At 44.6% G+C, this 22309-nt stretch overlaps 1 protein-coding gene and 1 long non-coding RNA gene across 27 annotated transcripts; one reads left to right on the top strand and one right to left on the bottom strand.

Annotated features, from left to right (window-relative positions):
• Positions 1-1743: 1743 nt before the first annotated feature.
• Positions 1744-22047, bottom strand: LOC118365641 (serine/threonine-protein kinase SBK1-like). The gene is made up of 4 exons (XM_052506944.1): positions 21801-22047; positions 12601-12852; positions 5938-6140; positions 1744-5513 (listed from the first exon to the last, which is right to left on the bottom strand). The coding sequence occupies exons 1-4, from the start codon at positions 21817-21819 to the stop codon at positions 4728-4730; spliced, it is 1260 nt and encodes a 419-aa protein (XP_052362904.1). The 5' UTR covers positions 21820-22047; the 3' UTR covers positions 1744-4727.
• Positions 9627-12021, top strand: LOC127923015 (uncharacterized). 26 transcript variants are annotated; one of them, XR_008113014.1, is made up of 4 exons: positions 9627-9802; positions 9866-10080; positions 10210-10467; positions 10700-10839. It is a non-coding gene; the product is annotated as an uncharacterized LOC127923015 (long non-coding RNA). The 26 variants fall into 26 exon arrangements; XR_008113009.1 differs by lacking the exon at positions 10700-10839 and adding an exon at positions 11916-12021 and having other exon boundaries at positions 9866-10467; XR_008113005.1 differs by lacking the exon at positions 10700-10839 and adding an exon at positions 11873-12021 and having other exon boundaries at positions 9866-10467.
• Positions 22048-22309: the final 262 nt, after the last annotated feature.

Raw genomic sequence — 22309 nt, 5'->3', positions numbered from 1 at the left:
CTGTAAGCCATTCCTCTCTCTACTTGGCAATGAGTTCACACGCTCTTACACACTTGCTCAAGGCTCTTATAAAGGCTCTTCCACACAGGATAAACAGGCACACTGTGGCCAGTTTAATATCCCTCAGAGTTGGATACAGTATCACACTCTTTTATTCACATCTAAAGATGTCAAATCTTAATTTGAGCCAGTTTGCTACAGCAGGAAAACAATCCTGCAGCAACAGGAAATGGGAATTATAATGTGGATTATAACTAATGGACATTTTTGTCAGTATTGATACACAAAATCAGGTCTGAAATTTCTAAATGGAAATTACAAACTTCAGAAACCTTTGTAAACCTTGAATACACTACAAGTTTTCCTGCAGCAGGGTGATTGAATTAAGGTCCTACATCTGTACAGGTCATCTCTGTGGTCTTACACTCTGTGTGCATGATTAGCTAAGGAGACTGAACATCATTGTATTTTTTTCATTAAAAGTAACATTCAGATAGTATTTAAGGATGTATCAAACCGTCATCCTCCCAGCCGCTCTCCCCCTGCTAGCCACAGCTACAGTAGAGACAGTAAACATGACAGTGGAGTGGAGAGGCAGTGATGTGTGCAGTGCAGTGCTCTACAGTAATTGCTATGCTGAACATGCAGTCCTGATGATTTCCACTCCAGCAGCAGCAGCAGCACTGCCTTGGCCAGGGTGAGCTGTTGGTTTCCCTGCTGTGCTGTATCCAAGCAGATCCACAGGCCTGCCCTGGTACTGGTTGTCTCAAGCACTGATGCTCAACCTATTCACTCACCCCTTCTCATTATCTCCACACGCTTCATCATTGTGATACACAATGTAGGCCCCAGAAAGAATATCAAATGTTTTTCAGGCCTCCCGGGTGGTGCAGCGGTCTAAGGCACTGCATCCCAGTGCTAGAGGTGTCACAACAAACCCAGGTTTGATCCCGGGCTGTATCACAACCGGGCGTGATCGGGAGTTTGGCTGGGGGGGCTTTACTTGGCTCATCACTCTCTAGTGACTCCTTGTGGCGGGCCGGGTGCCTGCAGGCTGACCTCGGTTGTCAGGCGAACAGTGTTTCCTCAGGCACATTGGTGCAGCTGACTTCTGGGTTAAGTGGGCAGGTGTTAAGAAGCACAGTTTGGTGGGTCATGTTTCGGAGGACGCATTACTCGATCTTCGCCTCCCGAGCCCGTTGGGGAGTTGCAACGATGAGACAAGATAGAAATTGGGGAGAGAAAAATCATATATATATATATATATATACTGTATTTCAAATAAGCTAACAACATTTTGTGGCCAGTAGTCTCTGAACTACACTCTACATTATTAGACTACATAAGCCTTTTGCAAGTAGTTATTGGTTAGTAGTGAGGGTTTAACGTGGTTTAACTAGAAATCCTGGGTCACATTTGCCAACATCCCATCTGGGATTGTATAATACAGACCAGCCCTGTTTTGGATTAAATCACTTCACTGTACATCACAACTGAGCAGAAACAATGCATCAGTGGTTTCAGAATTGAGTGGGGCGTCATTGAGTGGGCTCTCTAAAATACCTTTTAAATAAACACCAGAACCATGATTCATCCAGATGAATTATACTTTCAACACAACACAGAGTGGTCATTTCCACCGTGATCTAGTCTAGTAGCACATCTCCTTTCTGTCACCACCAGCCAGTCATGCTGCAGCCTCTTAGGCACCGCACACTTCAAAACCACACAACAGATTCAAGCTTCATTTCAGATTGCTTTATTTCATTTTGAATGAAAGGAGAGGAAAGTATAGGGAAGACAGCGTTCTATTGGATGGAGTGAATAAGAGATGAGTTCTAGCAGCGCAGACAAACTCCACAACAAAATTACACGGCACAGAAAGACAAGGACATCCCATAACGTTACTAATAACAAAACGAGTAAATAACAGATTTATGAAATATCTACTCATGGGAATATATCAGCAGCTGAGAGGCAACAGAACTGGACGGCTGCTTTCAAAATGCATTGATGTTTATTTAAAGACAAAAAAGTACTGAATTTATTTTTCTCCTGATCAGTCTAGTGTGTTTCTGAGGGGGTGGTGGGTGTGGCAGAGGGGGAAACAGAGCCCAGTGTGTTTGCCTCTGTTTACATACAATAAGTATTTTCTTCAGTAGCAGAAAAATAAATACTGCAACTTTTCACTCTAGAGATTCATTTCAACAGCGTTCCTCCAGAGCAATATTGATTCATGCAAACATTTCTGAAAAACACAACACGCAGAGAGAGTCGAGTCTATTCTAGAATGAACTGTTGTGCATTTCTCCCAAATGCCTCATGTATTTCAGATTTTCCATGGTGGACATTATATCCAGTATCCCATCCTGTTTTCCAGCTTTCGAAATGTTTCCCTTTTAAAGGTAAGTCACACAAAATAAAACAAATAATTCAAGTCACATCCCAAACGTACTTGAGGACATGTAGGTAGTATCCCCATAGTCCCACTACATCGTCTGTGATCTTGTGATGGAAGCCTATACAAATACAGCACGTCAAATACAATGGAACAATTCTTTTTTGCTATTTCAGCCCTAGATTTTGTATTGAGAACAATATCAAATTATGCAAATTTGTGCCACAGCAAAATTTCGCTATACAACCATTTTTTTGCACATATTCTTCACTTGAACAATTACTGTACGAGCTGATTTCACACGTTTTCTTTATTAACCATGCAATTAAGAAAATGCTCATCCATTCATCCTTTGATGCTTTCATCTGACATCTACATGTACATATTTGCCAAACGAATGTGTAAAATAAGAGACCAGTCAAGGAAATTCATTTTTAGGATTCTGCCCTTTTTACCTACAGTTAAAAGTTAAAAGATAAGAAATAAGTTATGGCACGACATGCCCACAGAACATTTAGGTTCAGCTGGAGGTTTTAAATCATCCCCAAAAGAGGATGTATATGGTGTGTATATGGTATAATACATTATAAAGAGTATACCTGAGAAAACTCTAAATGAAACCACTTTATGCTTTACATAAAACATGGACATTTCGTCCTCATGTCACCATGACACAACAGTCAATAAACTAAAGTAAAACCATAGTAGAGTTAAGCTTCTAATGGTTATGTATACTGCAGGCTATCACGTAAAGTCAGCATCAGTGTTCTTATCCATTACTGCATTACTGTCATGGTGTACCAGGCCTAGCAGGCATAGCACGCAGACAAGAGGAGGTGAACTAAACACTCGGACTGACAGAACAATGCACTATAGCTACTGCTAAAGAGGTAATGGCCAACATCAACATAATCCATTCACATGAGATGAAAAGCAGTTCCATGGGATTATATGACATTGCTATGGGGGAAGGTCAAATGCAGTTTCCCTTTTCAAAATAGCTGCTAAATTGCACTAGCAGTAAAACATTGGCAAACGTAAAGTATAAAAAAAGTCAAATCTCTAATGCTACTTTATAAAATAAATAGAAACAATATATGTTCAGAAATCAAGGACTCAAATAAATAATATTAACAAAAACTACATTACATAAAGCTCTTATACCCACAGAACATAAGGGTATACAATACAAACACACCATAGTACCATTGGTTCACATTGCACTATGGTAAAAGTCACAATGACAGCCAACTTTTACACTCTCCAATTATCGTTTACTGATGCAACTACAGCAGATTCAAAATGGTTTAATTTATTCCATTATTCCATGAGCTATTTATCAGAGAAGTCATTTTTGCAGAGAAGTTGCTTTGAACATATTGCTTTACGGTAGGATCTGGTGAGCTCTAATACAACTTACTAGGACATTATGTTGCTATTCTGTAAAACATGTTTGTTGTCTCTGTCTGATATTGTTGTACATTTTAGTCTGAATATAGCTACAGTACAATACATCAATAAATGCCTGCAGACGCACACACATCTGTTCAGTAATCAGTACTGGTTGTGATTGTCTTTTGTCATTCCCTCAGAGTTAATCGTCAATAGGAATTGTCTGTCAGAATCTATAGTGAAACAACCACCTCCTTCAAGCACCAACCATCATTTTTCCTCATCTTCCTTTCGCCCCAACCTGGTCTCAGAGAATTTCGTATTACTCTGTACATAAATCCGTGACACTCCATTTAGCATGATATGCTACGTTTCGTTTAGTTTTGTATGGTATGTATAATTTGTGGATGTCCATCACCGATTTTGTATGATATATAACAAATTACATTTCGTATTATATGTTTCACATTTTCTAAACATACAATATGTTATGATTTTGCAAAACATACTATATGTTACGAATTTTATCTAGCTGGCTAATGTTAGCTAGGCTGGGGGTTAGGGGTCAGGGTTAGGGGAAGGGTTAGCTAACATGGTAAGTAGCTAAAAACTAGTAAGTAGTTGAAAAGTTGCTAGAGTTGTCCGTGATGAGATTTAAATTTGCAAACCTTTGGGTTGCTCGACATTCGAGTTATACGCCCGACCAACCACCCTACTTTAGTTTTTGCCTTAAGTAACCACCTGTTTTATGTAACCTACAAAAAATAACATATCATAATAATTTCAGTGTCGAGGATTTACATTTACTATGTTACTTCTAGTCTATGAGACCAGGCTGTTCTCCCACCTCGTCCTTTAACCAGGAAGATCGTTCTCTGTTATTTGTCCTTCGTACGTTAGTGTTTATACAGTGTGTATGTGTGTGCACATAGCCAATCTACACACAAATTTCAATCGGGGTGGCCACCAAGATGCGTCCGGCCCCTCCGTTGTCACGGGAGACACGTTCGTAACTGCTGGTGGAGGAGGGGGAGCCGGTGGAGGAGTAGTGTCCGCCCATGGGCTCGATCAGGCTCTGCTGCTTTAGCCTGTCCACCAGTACATCCTCTTCAGATGACGACGAGCTGAGCTCCACCTGGGGCCCACTGCCCACTGACCCTCCTCCCGCAACGCTGCTGCTGCCCGGCTCATTGTCCAGCATCCAGTGGTGGTTGAAGTAGCTGAAAACCTCCTTAACGGAGCAGCGGCGCTCCTGCTCAATGGACAGGAGCCTGCGGAACATGCGCAGCCCTTCGTCTGTGAAGCGCCGCCACTGAGAGGGCACCGTGCCTGTCCGGCGCCGCTGCCAGCGCCCAAACTCCTGGTAGAAGGCGTCCGACGGCAGGGCCTTCTCCCAGGGGAAGTTGCCGGTGAGCATGCAGAAGAGGAGGACACCGAAGGCCCACACGTCAGTGCTGTAGTCCACGCAGAAGCCTTCGTGCTGAGAGGCGTCGCACAACTCCGGTGCCGTGTACGGGATGGTTCCGCTGACACGCTTCACTGGGGAGCCGGCACGCCGCGTCATGCCGAAGTCTGACAGCTTGACCTTACGGCACTCTTTGTCAAAGATGAGGATGTTCTCAGGCTTGATGTCCCGGTGGACTAGCTTCTTACAGTGCAGGTAGTCCAGGGCGATGGCGACCTGGTGGACACAACGCTTAGCCACCGCCTCTGGAAGACCCACCTAAACAGAGACGAGTACACACTGAGGTCAAACAATCCACCAGCAAGTAAAAGATTTAATCCGTCCATGAGAATGTGTGTTTGGCCATAAGCCAAGGATTTTATGTAACTCTCCACAGTACATGTTGACTAGGGGTTATCAGGTATTACATTAGTTATAGAAAATAACCTTCTATAAATAGTCTTCAATGGATGACGGGTGGTTAGATAATGACTTGGATTATGTTGCTATCTGAGCTTTTTCTAAAAATAGATATACAGCACCAATATCTCACATTAATTTTACACATGAACATTTATCATGTAAAATCTGTACATTATCCTTCAGCTGGAAATACAATTGCTTTTATGTTATTCATATTTCAGACATTATGTTGAGAGCCTTCTATTGTAACAGCAGATGAACACACCTCTGTTCATCTCACCTGAGGGGGAATGACGTCGAAGAGGTCTCCTGCCAGGGCATACTCCTGAGCGAAGACGTAGTAGTCGTCTGTCTCAAAGGCAATGCCGAACATGTTGATGATAAAGGGGCAGGGAGACAGGTAGAGAGAGATGCTGTACTCCCTTAAGAAGCTCTTCAGTTTGGTTGTTTTCTTCCTCAAGAACTTCAGAGCCATCTTAGTGCCTAGAACATAATGTACAGTATTGGATGAGAAATGTTCTATGAGTCCTATGAGACAGTTAGATGCACCAAATTTAGGCTTGTAAATAAACTGATATGAATTACAAAACCTGTCTGGGATTAATTAAATTTAGTGAGGTTACAGGATTTCATCCAAGACCACATTTTTTTTCGCTGAGGGGGATTTATAAATATTCCAAAGCCTCTGTCAGAATAGTTTAGTCACGACACCATCCTCTTTACCTACAGAGAGGAGGGGAGGAGGGGATGGGGCTGCATGGGCACTTCAGCTTTGATGCAGCGGATTTGGCAGTAAATTGAAAGTGATTACATACAAAAGTGTTGCAGTAAACACGTACTGAAATAGAGCCAGTAAGTACAACACTAATCAAATTAGAGCCAATGATTGGGAGGGGAGATGCCTTTCCTTTGCCTGTCTGTAAATCCTTGTGATTCATATACACTCAGTATAAAAAAACATCAAGAACACCTTTCCATGTCAGACTGACCAGGTGAATCCAGGTGAAAGCTATGATCCCTTATTGATGTCACTTGTTGAATCCACTTCAATCAGTGTAGATGAAGGAGAGGAGACAGGTTAAAGAAGGATTTTTAAGTCTTGAGACAATTGAAGACATGGATTGTGTATGTGTGCCATTCAGAGGGTGAATGGGCAGACAAAAGATTTAAGTGCCTTTGAATGGGGTATGGCAGTAGGTGCCAGGCGCACCAGTTTGTGCTCTTTGTGCGGTTTGTGTCAAGAACTGCAGCGCTGCTGGGTTTTTCCACCCTCAACAGTTTCCCGGCTGTATCAAGAATGGTCCACCACCCAAAGGACATCCAGCCAACTTGACACAACTGTGGGAAGCATTGGAGTCAACATGGGCCAGCATCTCTGTGGAATGCTTTCGACACCTTGTAGAGTCCATGCCCCAATGAAATGAGGCTGTTCTGAGGGTAAGGGGGCTCAATATTAGGAAGGTGTTCCTAATGTTTGGTATATGCAGTGTATAACATAAAGACACAGGAAGCATGACATGGATTCTGTCGTCTGGGAGGAATAGCGCAGAGCAATCTGGAAGGAAATGTCTCAGAACCTTCTACCGACCACAGCCTATTTCCCCGAATGACAGGAAAACAGAAATTAGCAGAGGAAATATGGGAAGGGGACAAGGTCAAGACTAGGAGATGGAAAATTGTCAGATTGAAATGCCTCAATGTCTGTCTGTCCCTGGTGCCACAGTGTCTCTGTGAGCTCAGGGGAAAAGAGAAGCTTCTCCAATAGCACCACCTCAGCTCTGGTCAGCGCATAAAGTAGTGAAAATGCAGCCTGGCATTCAGGTTAAAGGGTTCAATCTTGGTTTCATCAGACCAGAGAATTTAGTTTCTTATGGTCTGAGAGTCCTTTAGGTGCCTTTTGGCAAACTCCAAGCAGGCTGTCATGTGCCTTTTACTGAGGAGTGGCTTCCATCTAGTGGCTTCCATTGGTGGAGTGCTGCAGAAAATGGTTGTCCTTCTAGAAGGTTCTCCCATCTCTGTCAGAGTGACCATTTGGTTCTTGGTCACCTTCCTGACCATGGCCCTTCTCTCCAGATTGCTCAGTTTGGCCGGGTGGCCAGCTATAGGAAGTGTCTTGGTCTTTCTAAACTTCTTCCATTTAAGAATGATGGAGGCCCCTGTGTTCTTGGGGACCTTCGATGATGCAGACATTTTTTGGTACAATTCCTCAGATGTGCCTTGACACAATCCTGTCTCGGAGCCCTACAGACAATTCCTTCAACCTCATGGCTTGGTTGTTGCTCTGACATGCACTATCAACTGTGGGACCTTACATAGACAGGTGTGTGCCTTTCCAAATCATTTCCAATCAATTTACCTTACTGTAGGTGGACTCCAATCAAGTTGTAGAAACATCTCAGGGATGATCAATGGTAACAGGATGCACCTGAGCTCAATTTCAAGTCTCATGGCAAAGAGTCTTGAATACTTATGGAAATAAGGTATTTCTGTTTTGATTTTTAATACATTTGCACACAAAAAAATGTAACTGTTTTCTCGTTGTCATTATGGGGTATTGTGATGTCATTATGGGGTATTGTGATGTCATTATGGGGTATTGTGATGTCATTATGGGGTATTGTGTGTAGATTGATGAGGATTGTATTTATTGAATCCATTTTAGAATAAGGCTGTAACATAACAACATGTATACTTTCAGAATGCACTGTATATTTCTTCATAACAGTCCTCTTGGGTTTCTAACCACCTGCACACATCTTTACTGTACCTTGTTTTGTTAATGTCACTGTTTGTCTTTCACTTGTCTTTTTGTGTGTGAATAAATGAAACTAAAACTACACCAAATGATATGATCGTTGATATGGTAAAAACGGAATGTTGGTAAAAACGGAATGTTGGTAAAAACGGAATGTTGGTAAAAACGGAATGTTGGTAAAAACAGAATGTTGGTAAAAACAGAATGTTGGTAAAAACAGAATGTTGGTAAAAACGGAATGTTGAACTATTAAAATCAATAGGGAAAATATTTGCACTGAAGTCATCATATAAATACTATTCAACACATCTCTGTCAAATCTTTTCATTATTTATGTCCTGAGCTGATAGCGTCAAATGTTTGAGGAGATGTAATATCAAATACAAGATAACTAATATTGTCTCTCTATAGTCGTATACAAAAGTGAACACTACATATTAATTGAACATACTGTACATTTTGAAGAGGTTTAGATGGATATAACTATATAGAATAGAATATTAATTCTAACTAAATCAGATTTGAAAGTGAAGAACTGTTTTGATACCTTGCGTCAAAATGATTTGATCTCCTAATATACATTTCTGCTGAATTGTGGTAATCCCACATGATGACTGATATGCAATGAATTATTCCAGAACTACAGCTCTACATTCAAGCGAATATCCACCTGTATGATGGATTGAGTCAGCATTATCAAAGCTATCATCAAACTATAAAATAAAGATTGGTCTCCCCTATGAATCATGCTAATCTGAGATTATACCCAAATTTACAGCCACCCTAATTACACAGCAGCATGATTAAGAAGTCATCATATAAATACTATTCAACACATCTCTGACGGCAAGAAATCTTTTCATTACTTATGTCCTGAGCTGATAGCGTCAAATGTTTGAATTGGAGAATGTAATATCATGGCAGCGTGGGATCCGAGAGCTGGGTAAATACTTTATTTTTTGTACCTTTATTAACTAGGCAAGTCAGTTAAGAACAAATTCTTATTTACAATGACGGCCTACACCGGCCACACCCGGACGACACTGGGCCAATTGTGCGCCGCCCTATGGGACTCACAATCACGGTGGGTTGTGTTACAGCCTGGATGTAAGTGTTTTTGGACATGATTTAGGTCTAATGACAACCCAGTGATAGTGGTTTTGGACATGATTTAGGTCTAATGACAACCCAGTGATAGTAGTTCTGGACATGATTTAGGTCTAATGACAACCCAGTGATAGTGGTTTTGGACATGATTTAGGTCTAATGACAACCCAGTGATAGTGGTTTTGGACATGATTTAGGTCTAATGACAACCCAGTGATAGTGTTTTTGGACATGATTTAGGTCTAATGACAACCCAGTGATAGTGGTTTTGGACATGATTTAGGTCTAATGACAACCCAGTGATAGTGGTTTTGGACATGATTTAGGTGGACATGATTTTTTGGAGGTCTAATGACAACCCAGTGATAGTGTTTTTGGACATGATTTAGGTCTAATGACAACCCAGTGATAGTGGTTTTGGACATGATTTAGGTCTAATGACAACCCAGTGATAGTAGTTTTGGACATGATTTAGGTCTAATGACAACCCAGTGATAGTGGTTTTGGACATGATTTAGGTCTAATGACAACCCAGTGATAGTGTTTTTGGACATGATTTAGGTCTAATGACAACCCAGTGATAGTGGTTTTGGACATGATTTAGGTCTAATGACAACCCAGTGATAGTGGTTTTGGACATGATTTAGGTCTAATGACAACCCAGTGATAGTGGTTTTGGACATGATTTAGGTCTAATGACAACCCAGTGATAGTGTTTTTGGACATGATTTAGGTCTAATGACAACCCAGTGATAGTGGTTTTGGACATGATTTAGGTCTAATGACAACCCAGTGATAGTGGTTTTGGACATGATTTAGGTCTAATGACAACCCAGTGATAGTGGTTTTGGACATGATTTAGGTCTAATGACAACCCAGTGATAGTGTTTTTGGACATGATTTAGGTCTAATGACAACCCAGTGATAGTGTTTTTGGACATGATTTAGGTCTAATGACAACCCAGTGATAGTGGTTTTGTCTAATGACATGATTTTTTTGGAGATTTAGTCTAATGACAACCCAGTGATAGTGTTTTTGGACATGATTTAGGTCTAATGACAACCCAGTGATAGTGGTTTTGGACATGATTTAGGTCTAATGACAACCCAGTGATAGTGGTTTTGGACATGATTTAGGTCTAATGACAACCCAGTGATAGTGGTTTTGGACATGATTTAGGTCTAATGACAACCCAGTGATAGTGGTTTTGGACATGATTTAGGTCTAATGACAACCCAGTGATAGTAGTTTTGGACATGATTTAGGTCTAATGACAACCCAGTGATAGTGGTTTTGGACATGATTTAGGTCTAATGACAACCCAGTGATAGTGGTTTTGGACATGATTTAGGTCTAATGACAACCCAGTGATAGTGGTTTTGGACATGATTTAGGTCTAATGACAACCCAGTGATAGTGGTTTTGGACATGATTTAGGTCTAATGACAACCCAGTGATAGTGGTTTTTTTGGACATGATTTAGGTCTAATGACAACCCAGTGATAGTGTTTTGGACATTTTGGACATGATTTAGGGTCTAATGACAACCCAGTGATAGTGTTTTTGGACATGATTTAGGTCTAATGACAACCCAGTGATAGTGGTTTTGGACATGATTTAGGTCTAATGACAACCCAGTGATAGTGGTTTTGGACATGATTTAGGTCTAATGACAACCCAGTGATAGTGGTTTTGGACATGATTTAGGTCTAATGACAACCCAGTGATAGTGATTTTGGACATGATTTAGGTCTAATGACAACCCAGTGATAGTGGTTTTGGACATGATTTAGGTCTAATGACAACCCAGTGATAGTGGTTTTGGACATGATTTAGGTCTAATGACAACCCAGTGATAGTGGTTTTGGACATGATTTAGGTCTAATGACAACCCAGTGATAGTGGTTTTGGACATGATTTAGGTCTAATGACAACCCAGTGATAGTGGTTTTGGACATGATTTAGGTCTAATGACAACCCAGTGATAGTGGTTTTGGACATGATTTAGGTCTAATGACAACCCAGTGATAGTGGTTTTGGACATGATTTAGGTCTAATGACAACCCAGTGATAGTGGTTTTGGACATGATTTAGGTCTAATGACAACCCAGTGATAGTGGTTTTGGACATGATTTAGGTCTAATGTCAACCCAGTGATAGTGGTTTTGGACATGATTTAGGTCTAATGTCAACCCAGTGATAGTGGTTTTGGACATGATTTAGGTCTAATGACAACCCAGTGATAGTGGTTTTGGACATGATTTAGGTCTAATGACAACCCAGTGATAGTGGTTTTGGACATGATTTAGGTCTAATGACAACCCAGTGATAGTGGTTTTGGACATGATTTAGGTCTAATGACAACCCAGTGATAGTGGTTTTGGACATGATTTAGGTCTAATGACAACCCAGTGATAGTGGTTTTGGACATGATTTAGGTCTAATGACAACCCAGTGATAGTGGTTTTGGACATGATTTAGGTCTAATGACAACCCAGTGATAGTGGTTTTGGATAGTTCCAGATGGTGTGTCCTTTCACTGCTTTATAAAAGAGCGGAGGACAAACCCCCCCCCCACACACTTCTGAGTTGGTTATTAAACAAGACTGTAAAGTGGACTGAGCAGATGGTTGACATTTTGTCTTGCATTTTATGTCATAAAGGCTGAAAAGATTTGCTAAAATAGGTCATTTTGATAAGCAATCTGGATGGGGTTTGTGCTTCACTGCTATTCTGAAACTAGGGACGCCGCATTCACTGTAATTATGGTCCACAACTGAATTCTTTAAAGAGTTGAGCGATCTAAATACTTCAAAGATGTGTAAGATTACTGTGACCGTGGAAAACATGTAAAAAAACACATTTTAGATGGAATCTGGAGTGAATCGAAATGTTCTGATTGTAAACACTGATATAAAACCCCATAAAAAATTATGCTTTGGTTGTTTTCACATCAGCAAGCAATGTTTCTGTTTTGTTGAGCTCTGTTGATGGTCTGTCTGGAATAGACCAACTGACATGAATATAACACATTGGTTATTCTCAACGGCGCAGGTAGCTTCCATCAGAGACAAACTCACCCCTGATTTTGTGGATGACCAGGTCCACCTTCCCATAGGTACCCTTACCCAGCTCCCTGATGACCTCATAGTACTTGCTGATGTCTAGCTTCTCCAGGTTCTGGGCAGCAATGAGCTGCAGCTCCTCCAGGATGTCGTTGGAGGCGCGGGACCCAGACCCGTGGGACCCATGGGGAGAGGAGCTCATTCTGCCTGGGAGAGATGCCTGGAGCACAGGGATCTGGTGACTGCTGTTGTTCCTAAAGAAGTTAACTGGAGGAGCAGGAAGGAATGCAAGGTTAAAGAGAGATAGGCACGTAGCCTATACAATGAAAATGGTGGATACACCAATGGCTTTTGTGTCTCACCTCTCTCTACACACAGAGAGACACACACCTCGCTTATCGACAGCATCAAAGACACTGAGTGTTTTGTATCCGAGACAAATAAGCTCTTATGTAACCATTGCATTCTGCATTAAACACAGATCTACTTTCCGCTGTGTGAAGCCCCTTTCAGGTGACCGAGATCACAGGCCTCTGTTTCCACCCAGAGAACAGTGCTGGGGAACACACAACCATTGCAGAGGAAAGAACAGAGACAACTAATTCCCTTTCCACTTCACTAATCAGTCACTCGCACTCTGGATTCAGATCATTTGGCTATGCTTCTTCTGTTACTCTTCTGTGCCCTCCAAAACTTTGTTTCAAAATGTCTCCTGTTAGAGTTCTGTGAGATCCATAAAACCTTTAGTCTAGGTCTGAGCCTCAAATTACTCCGAGCATCAACTCAACATTCACTTGCATGGCAAAGGAGAGACACAGCGACAACAGTGGTTCATTCTTGACAGGCACTTTCATTATCTTGCCTGCTCAGCTCACTGCAGATCTGTTTCAGTCGGCCGTCTGATCCAAGACCATGTAACGACAAGCCAAGAAACACTCATTTGCAATATCCTTTCTTTCATCACCCAGGCAGACAAATCTCTGAATGACTGAATGAACTTCACGGCCCTGATGGTACAGCAGAATTGTGCCATCTCTCATTAATGAAGATAAGAATGTGTTGAATGAGACAGGATGTGAGAGACATCCTGTAGATAGTCCATCTGTGTATGCCTCAGGGATGGTTCCACAGTGTGTGTGTGTGTGTGTGTGTGTGTGTGTGTGTGTGTGTGTGTGTGTGTGTGTGTGTGTGTGTGTGTGTGTGTACTTATTTTTCAGTGAGTTTATGCATTGTACATGTGTAACAATTCACTGAGGGGGCTGTTTCAACAGGGGAGCCAGCTGGCTGTCCATCAGAGCAGTACTATGACTACTAGCAGCAGTCCAGTCAGCATCCCACTGACAAGGTTATTAAAACACACAACAGCCTAGGCAGCCCAGTCTCGTTTCTCTTCTACATATGAAGATGAACCAGTGCCTCAAACACACAGACACACACACTCACTTCTGCATGGTTTGTGTCATATCAAAGAGCCTGGAGATGAAAGGAGAGTCAAACAGTGGTAATTAAGCTCTGCTCCTCTGCTGCAGCCCTGACTCAGCCCCACAGCAGCCACCAGGCCCGCTCCCTCGCTGCTCCCCGTCCCCGCTTCCTGCCCCCAGTCCCCATCCCCGGATTATTCATGCCCCCCGTCCCCATCCCCGCTTCCTGCCCCCAGTCCCCGTCCCCGCTTCCTGCCCCCAGTCCCCATCCCCGGATTATTCATGCCCCCAGTCCCCGTCCCCGCTTCCTGCCCCCAGTCCCCATCCCCGGATTATTCATGCCCCCAGTCCCCGTCCCCGCTTCCTGCCCCCAGTCCCCATCCCGGAATATTCATGCCCCCAGTCCCCGTCCCCGCTTCCTGCCCCCAGTCCCCATCCCGAATATCCTGCCCCCAGTCCCCATCCCCGGATTATTCATGCCCCCAGTCCCCGTCCCCGCTTCCTGCCCCCAGTCCCCATCCCGGAATATTCATGCCCCCCGTCCCCGCTTCCTGCCCCCAGTCCCCATCCCCGCTTCCTGCCCCCAGTCCATGTTCCCGCTTCCTGCCCCCAGTTCCCATCCCGGAATATTCATGCCCCCAGTCCCCGTCCCCGGAATATTCATGCCACCGCTATTCCCAGGAGGACCTCTGGGAGCACCAAGCTCTGTTTGTCACACAGATAGAGCACTGTGACCACCGTGCCATGTCTCTCCTCAATGGGATTCAGCTCATCTGTATTCAAAGCACAGATGGAGCACAGTTTGACTGGTGTACCTTGAGTCACAGCCCGCATCCCCACCCCTCCTCCTTCTGTATCCCCAAGTGATGCTGGTCTTTGCATAACACACTGGAGAAAAGGTGGTCGATGAGGATCGGTGACTGGAGGGCCCAAGGGGCAGTACTGCAGGTGGGGGAGGGGCTGGGTAGTGCAGTGAGAAGCCTGGACACCAAATACCTTTTTGTCGCCTTGCTGCAGCACACAGCTCATAGAGGGCAGACAGGCAGGTAGGCTGTAGTTAATTACTGGCGATGCCAGGAATATTGACTTGCAATCTGGGTTCTATGTGACTATAGTATAGGAAACGTGACAACCCGCACAAAGTGCTGAGCAATGGTCATATGCCTCCTGCTCTCCACACTCACACACGTGCACGCAGACACATTTACACTGACACAAACACACCCCGCACACAACAGAAAGAGCAGCACAGCAAGAGCTGCCTTGGCCAGCTGATCAATGCTGCCTGCCAAGGTCCATTCTTGAGTATTTACACCTAATAATAATGTCTAATTTCTAATCAATAGATCTGGGAGTAAAGAGGTAATCCACAAAATGTTACCATCGCTGTAACATGAGCCGGAGTGAGTCATTTGTAGATATGCAGTGTAAATTGTGAATCTCAAGCTTTGTTAGTAAAGATTTGATGTGATTAAGTACGATTTTCTAGAGGGGAAACAACAATGTAAATGACTGATTAACATGTCAAAATCTACACAAATCAAGAGACTGAGCTGTGAACTGAAATGGGATCACAGTTGTGATTTATTCTTCATGGCATTGCCTGTCTCCCACACTTACGATGTGGATGATTGCCGCCCAGTCCATGATTAAATGAGGAGTCTGGCACTCTTATAAACGTGTCCCATGTCCTCTGTAACACACTTTCACTGCCTTGTCTTACTTAGCCATTTAGCCATTTTCAAATGGGAACTGTGACATGGTCTTTGATTTTGTAAAATGTATTCATCCATGGATGCAACACAGCATCCATCTACAGTGGATTGTGTGTGCATAGCATGTTCTCTCTGTTGTTGTTCAGTGCAGTAGGTATTCCAACAAAGGTATCACATTTACTTAGAGAAGTCCTACTACAGCTTTACAGGACGGAAGGCCGTTGATGCAGTGAGATTGCAATTTGAGTTCTGCTGGTCTGGTAGATAGTTCAATTACCTGGGCCATTGACCATGTTGACAGGCTGTTGGAGTTTGTCCTAAACCCAAACAGAACATCCAGCCAATGTACTGTTTTCTTTGTTTAACTACGGAGTGGGGGCCATTCGCCTCTATTTGCTGTAAATGTTTGAACGAATCTAACAGCCCATTTTACCATCCTCAAAAAAGTACATTGTCCTACATTTCCAAACAGCTAGGGGATGTGAATGCTTCGCTCCACAGGTAGTATCACATTTTAATTTCATTTCATTACAGCACAACGGTTTGATTTGTTTGATCGTAGCTAGCTACATAGCTAGCTACATAGCCGTCTGTGTATCAAAGATAATTGTGTAGTCTAGAGCGATTTTCTAGGTTAGCTAGCCAGCTATTGTCGTTCTTTTAACGCAACGTAACGTAATCAACACTGCTAGCTAGCCAGCTAGCCCCCGAATAGCAGCACTGTAGAAACTATTACACTCAACGGAACGACTTGATTAGTGTAGTGTCAACAACGCAGCCACTGCCAGCTAGCCTACAAAGTCAACAACGCAGCCACTGCCAGCTAGCCTACTTCAGCAGTACTGTATCATTTTAATCATTTTAGTCAATAAGATTCTTGCTACGTAAGCTTAACTTTCTGAACATTCGAGACGTGTAGTCCACTTGTCATTCCAATCTCCTTGCATTAGCGTAGCCTCCTCTGTAGCCTGTCAACTATGTGTCTGTCTATCCCTGTTCTCTCCTCTCTGCACAGACCATACAAACGCTCCACACCGCGTGGCCGCGGCCACCCTAATCTGGTGGTCCCAGCGCACGACCCACGTGGAGTTCCAGGTCTCCGGTAGCCTCTGGAACTGCCGATCTGCGGCCAACAAGGCAGAGTTCATCTCAGCCTATGCCTCCCTCCAGTCCCTCGACTTCTTGGCACTGACGGAAACATGGATCACCACAGATAACACTGCTACTCCTACTGCTCTCTCTTCGTCCGCCCACGTGTTCTCGCACACCCCTAGAGCTTCTGGTCAGCGGGGTGGTGGCACCGGGATCCTCATCTCTCCCAAGTGGTCATTCTCTCTTTCTCCCCATACCCATCTGTCTATCGCCTCCTTTGAATTTCATGCTGTCACAGTTACCAGCCCTTTCAAGCTTAACATCCTTATCATTTATCGCCCTCCAGGTCCCCTCGGAGAGTTCATCAATGAGCTTGATGCCTTGATAAGCTCCTTTCCTGAGGACGGCTCACCTCTCACAGTTCTGGGCGACTTTAACCTCCCCACGTCTACCTTTGACTCATTCCTCTCTGCCTCCTTCTTTCCACTCCTCTCCTCTTTGACCTCACCCTCTCACCTTCCCCCTACTCACAAGGCAGGCAATACGCTCGACCTCATCTTTACTAGATGCTGTTCTTCCACTAACCTCATTGCAACTCCCCTCCAAGTCTCCGACCACTACCTTGTATCCTTTTCCCTCTCGCTCTCATCCAACACTTCCCACACTGCCCCTACTCGGATGGTATCGCGCCGTCCCAACCTTCGCTCTCTCTCCCCGCTACTCTCTCCTCTTCCATCCTATCATCTCTTCCCTCTGCTCAAACCTTCTCCAACCTATCTCCTGATTCTGCCTCCTCAACCCTCCTCTCCTCCCTTTCTGCATCCTTTGACTCTCTATGTCCCCTATCCTCCAGGCCGGCTCGGTCCTCCCCTCCCGCTCCGTGGCTCGACGACTCATTGCGAGCTCACAGAACAGGGCTCCGGGCAGCCGAGCGGAAATGGAGGAAAACTCGCCTCCCTGCGGACCTGGCATCCTTTCACTCCCTCCTCTCTACATTTTCCTCCCCTGTCTCTGCTGCTAAAGCCACTTTCTACCACTCTAAATTCCAAGCATCTGCCTCTAACCCTAGGAAGCTCTTTGCCACCTTCTCTCCCTCCTGAATCCTCCTCCCCCTCCCCCCCCTCCTCCCTCTCTGCAGATGACTTCGTCAACCATTTTGAAAAGAAGGTCGACGACATCCGATCCTCGTTTGCTAAGTCAAACGACACCGCTGGTTCTGCTCACATTGCCCTACCCTGTGCTCTGACCTCTTTCTCCCCTCTCTCTCCAGATGAAATCTCGCGCCTTGTGACGGCCGGCCGCCCAACAACCTGCCCGCTTGACCCTATCCCCTCCTCTCTTCTCCAGACCATTTCCGGAGACCTTCTCCCTTACCTCACCTCGCTCATCAACTCATCCCTGACCGCTGGCTACGTCCCTTCCGTCTTTAAGAGAGCGAGAGTTGCACCCCTTCTGAAAAAACCTACACTCGATCCCTCCGATGTCATCAACTACAGACCAGTATCCCTTCTTTCTTTTCTCTCCAAAACTCTTGAACGTGCCGTCCTTGGCCAGCTCTCCCGCTATCTCTCTCAGAATGACCTTCTTGATCCAAATCAGTCAGGTTTCAAGACTAGTCATTCAACTGAGACTGCTCTTCTCTGTATCACGGAGGCGCTCCGCACTGCTAAAGCTAACTCTCTCTCCTCTGCTCTCATCCTTCTAGACCTATCGGCTGCCTTCGATACTGTGAACCATCAGATCCTCCTCTCCACCCTCTCCGAGTTGGGCATCTCCGGCGCGGCCCACGCTTGGATTGCGTCCTACCTGACAGGTCGCTCCTACCAGGTGGCGTGGCGAGAATCTGTCTCCTCACCACTGGTGTCCCCCAGGGCTCTGTTCTAGGCCCTCTCCTATTCTCGCTATACACCAAGTCACTTGGCTCTGTCATAACCTCACATGGTCTCTCCTATCATTGCTATGCAGACGACACACAATTAATCTTCTCCTTTCCCCCTTCTGATGACCAGGTGGCGAATCGCATCTCTGCATGTCTGGCAGACATATCAGTGTGGATGACGGATCACCACCTCAAGCTGAACCTCGGCAAGACGGAGCTGCTCTTCCTCCCGGGGAAGGACTGCCCGTTCCATGATCTCGCCATCACGGTTGACAACTCCATTGTGTCCTCCTCCCAGAGCGCTAAGAACCTTGGCGTGATCCTGGACAACACCCTGTCGTTCTCAACTAACATCAAGGCGGTGGCCCGTTCCTGTAGGTTCATGCTCTACAACATCCGCAGAGTACGACCCTGCCTCACACAGGAAGCGGCGCAGGTCCTAATCCAGGCACTTGTCATCTCCCCGTCTGGATTACTGCAACTCGCTGTTGGCTGGGCTCCCTGCCTGTGCCATTAAACCCCTACAACTCATCCAGAACGCTGCAGCCCGTCTGGTGTTCAACCTTCCCAAGTTCTCTCCGTCACGCTCCTCACTCTCTCCACTGGCTTCCTCCGCTACAAGACCATGGTGCTCCACTGGCTCAGTCCTCCAGGCTCTGATCAGGCCCTACACCCAAACAAGGGCACTGATCCACCTGGTGCTTCCTACCACTGCCCCGCTCAGCCCAGTCAAAACTGTTCGCTGTCTGGCCCCCAATGGTGGAACAAACTCCCCACGACGCACCTCAATCACCACCTTCCGGAGACACCTGACCCCACCTCTTTAAGGAATACAGGATAGGATAAAGTAATCCTCTCACCCCCCTTAAAAGATTTAGATGCAGGCCCACTGGACACCCAAACAAGGGCACTGCGTTCATCCACCTCTGGCCTGCTCGCCTCCCTACCAAACTCATCCAGAACGCTGCAGCCCGTCTGGTGTTCAACCTTCCCAAGTTCTCTCACGTCAGTCCTCCGCTCTCTCCACTGGCTTCCAGTTGAAGCCGCATCCGCTACAAGACCATGGTGCTTGCCTACGGAGCTGTGAGGGGAACGGCACCTCAGTACCTCCAGGCTCTGATCAGGCCCTACACCCAAACAAGGGCACTGCGTTCATCCACCTCTGGCCTGCTCGCCTCCCTACCACTGAGGAAGTACAGTTCCCGCTCAGCCCAGTCAAAACTGTTCGCTGCTCTGGCCCCCAATGGTGGAACAAACTCCCCACGACGCCAGGACAACGGAGTCAATCACCACCTTCCGGAGACACCTGAAACCCCACCTCTTTAAGGAATACCTAGGATAGGATAAAGTAATCCTTCTCACCCCCCTTAAAAGATTTAGATGCACTATTGTAAAGTGGCTGTTCCACTGGATGTCATAAGGTGAATGCACCAATTTGTAAGTCGCTCTGGATAAGAGCGTCTGCTAAATGACTTAAATGTAAATGTAAATGTAATATAGTTGTGTGTTTGTATAGTACCAGAACTAATGTGCAGAATAGGTCAGCCTGTGTGGAGGGTGCTTTAGTTGTCATGACTCATAACACCTATGAATAATAAGGGTCAACATGGTTTATTTGGTGTTGTAACAGTGAGCAATTTAGACCAAAAGATAGAACAGTGCAGAAGTCCTTCTCCTGGGGTCTGTCCACTGGTAAAATTGGCTATATCCCAAGGACTAGGTGAACTGGGTGCCACTGTTGTTCCCTCTCACAGTCAAGGAGAAATGACAGACAGACTGGCACCTTGATGCCCTTAGTGTATTATTGTCCAATACAAACAGGTGAGTGCCAGTAAGAAAACACCCACAATGCCCCCAAACCAGCAGCTCTCAAATCACAAAGCTCACAATTTGAATGATATAACGGTAAATCTAGAATGAAGTTTGCGTCGTAAGAGAGGGATGGGTTTCTGTTGTCTCTCACAAACCATTCAAAATCCCCAGAGGGGTTTATCCAACCTCCACCAACAGCAAAGACAACTGTTTTCACTCACATTGCTTACATAACACTGTCACTGTCTGTCTGAGAGGAAAGCCATCCAACCTGCTGCTCTGGGTAATGCTGAGTATCTGAATATGATCCCCATTACATCTACAGTATGGTCAGTGAGGGACACTTCACATAGAATATAGTTTGCATATGCTCTGAATGCTACAGCTGTTTCTCCATCTCACACTGCTGTATGGCCAGTGTGAGATGAAGCTGACAAAGGCAAAGGTTAGAATAGATATCTTCTGAACGCTCTGGCTAAGTGACCACAGAACACACAAGTATTTGGATCACCTGTCCCAGCACAGACAAAGCATAGACACTATTATCGTCAGACACTATTATCTACAGCTACTTTCGTCAGACACTATTATCTACAGCGTCTGACGAGAACAATGACATGTGGTTTCTACAGGAGGATTCATATGGAACTTTTTAAGAATATAAAAATGATTTGTTTAAAAGGTAAATGTGTGTGTGTGCTTGCGTGCGTGCGTGCGTGCGTGCGAACAGATAAGGCACTGAGGAGCGGAGCATAGGAACATCCACACCAACACACAACAGTTTACAATGACAGATGTAGCACTTGAGCGCATCATATCCATTTCAAATGGCCTTCTGCACAGGTATGTATTAATAGACATAAATATCACTGCAATTCATTGGAAGGCTATTTCACTATGATGCTATCAATCCAAATAGCTTCAGCCATAGGCTATCATACCCATTGTCCTTCTCCTACTGTTGACTATACTGGTCTCAGGCTACATGTTACGATGCCGTAGATGTATTAAATAATAGGTTACTGTAAGACAATAATGCACAACAAATAACCATTTGAGAGATGTAAGCACACAATTTAAACCACCTAGCTAATTCTAAACCATATTTTAAAGCACATCGACTTGCTTGTAAACATGCCATTACGGGATGAAAACAGACCAGCAGGAATAATGAATGTGTGAAACATTATGCAAAATCAACAAGCATGTCTATAAAATCCAAATAAAAGCACTGATAAATTGAAATGGTTATGATCCAACCAACAATGATGATGCCTTGTTATCAATGTCTCTTACCTCTTAGATTGCGCTGCATGCAATAGCTGGTGCTGTCATTCCGTTCAACAGAAACTTTAATTGTATAGCTGGATAAACAGTTACAGGACTGGTCTGATTTTCTGTGCAAAATCGTATCTCTGAATAGGGCAGATTCAACGCTTTGTTGCCAATATGCACAGCGGCGCACAATAATATCACTTTGCTGGTGCTTCTGTCTGCTTCGTCAGTACCCCTGTCAGCCTGACTTGCCCTATTGTCTCTGTCGGCCTACGGCTGCTTGATGTAACTACCGCCAGGCAGCGAGGCTGAATTAACGCCAGCCCTCCGCAGCGGTGGTCCAATCGGAGAGCAGAGCGAAGCAGCAGCGGCGCGACATAAGGGAGGGAGGGGGTCTTGTGTCTCCATACAGATACCCAACATTCTCTCTCTTTGCGCAATGGGAATAAACAACAAGTAAAAAAACGAGTGGAGCAGATATAATGTAATGTATTTGCGTAATATTTGACCCAGGATGTTTAAATAGCCTA

This window comes from Oncorhynchus keta, unplaced genomic scaffold, assembly GCF_023373465.1.
Source record: "Oncorhynchus keta strain PuntledgeMale-10-30-2019 unplaced genomic scaffold, Oket_V2 Un_contig_2790_pilon_pilon, whole genome shotgun sequence".
In the NCBI taxonomy this organism is placed as follows: domain Eukaryota; kingdom Metazoa; phylum Chordata; class Actinopteri; order Salmoniformes; family Salmonidae; genus Oncorhynchus; species Oncorhynchus keta.
This window is presented reverse-complemented; position numbering and strand designations above follow the sequence as displayed.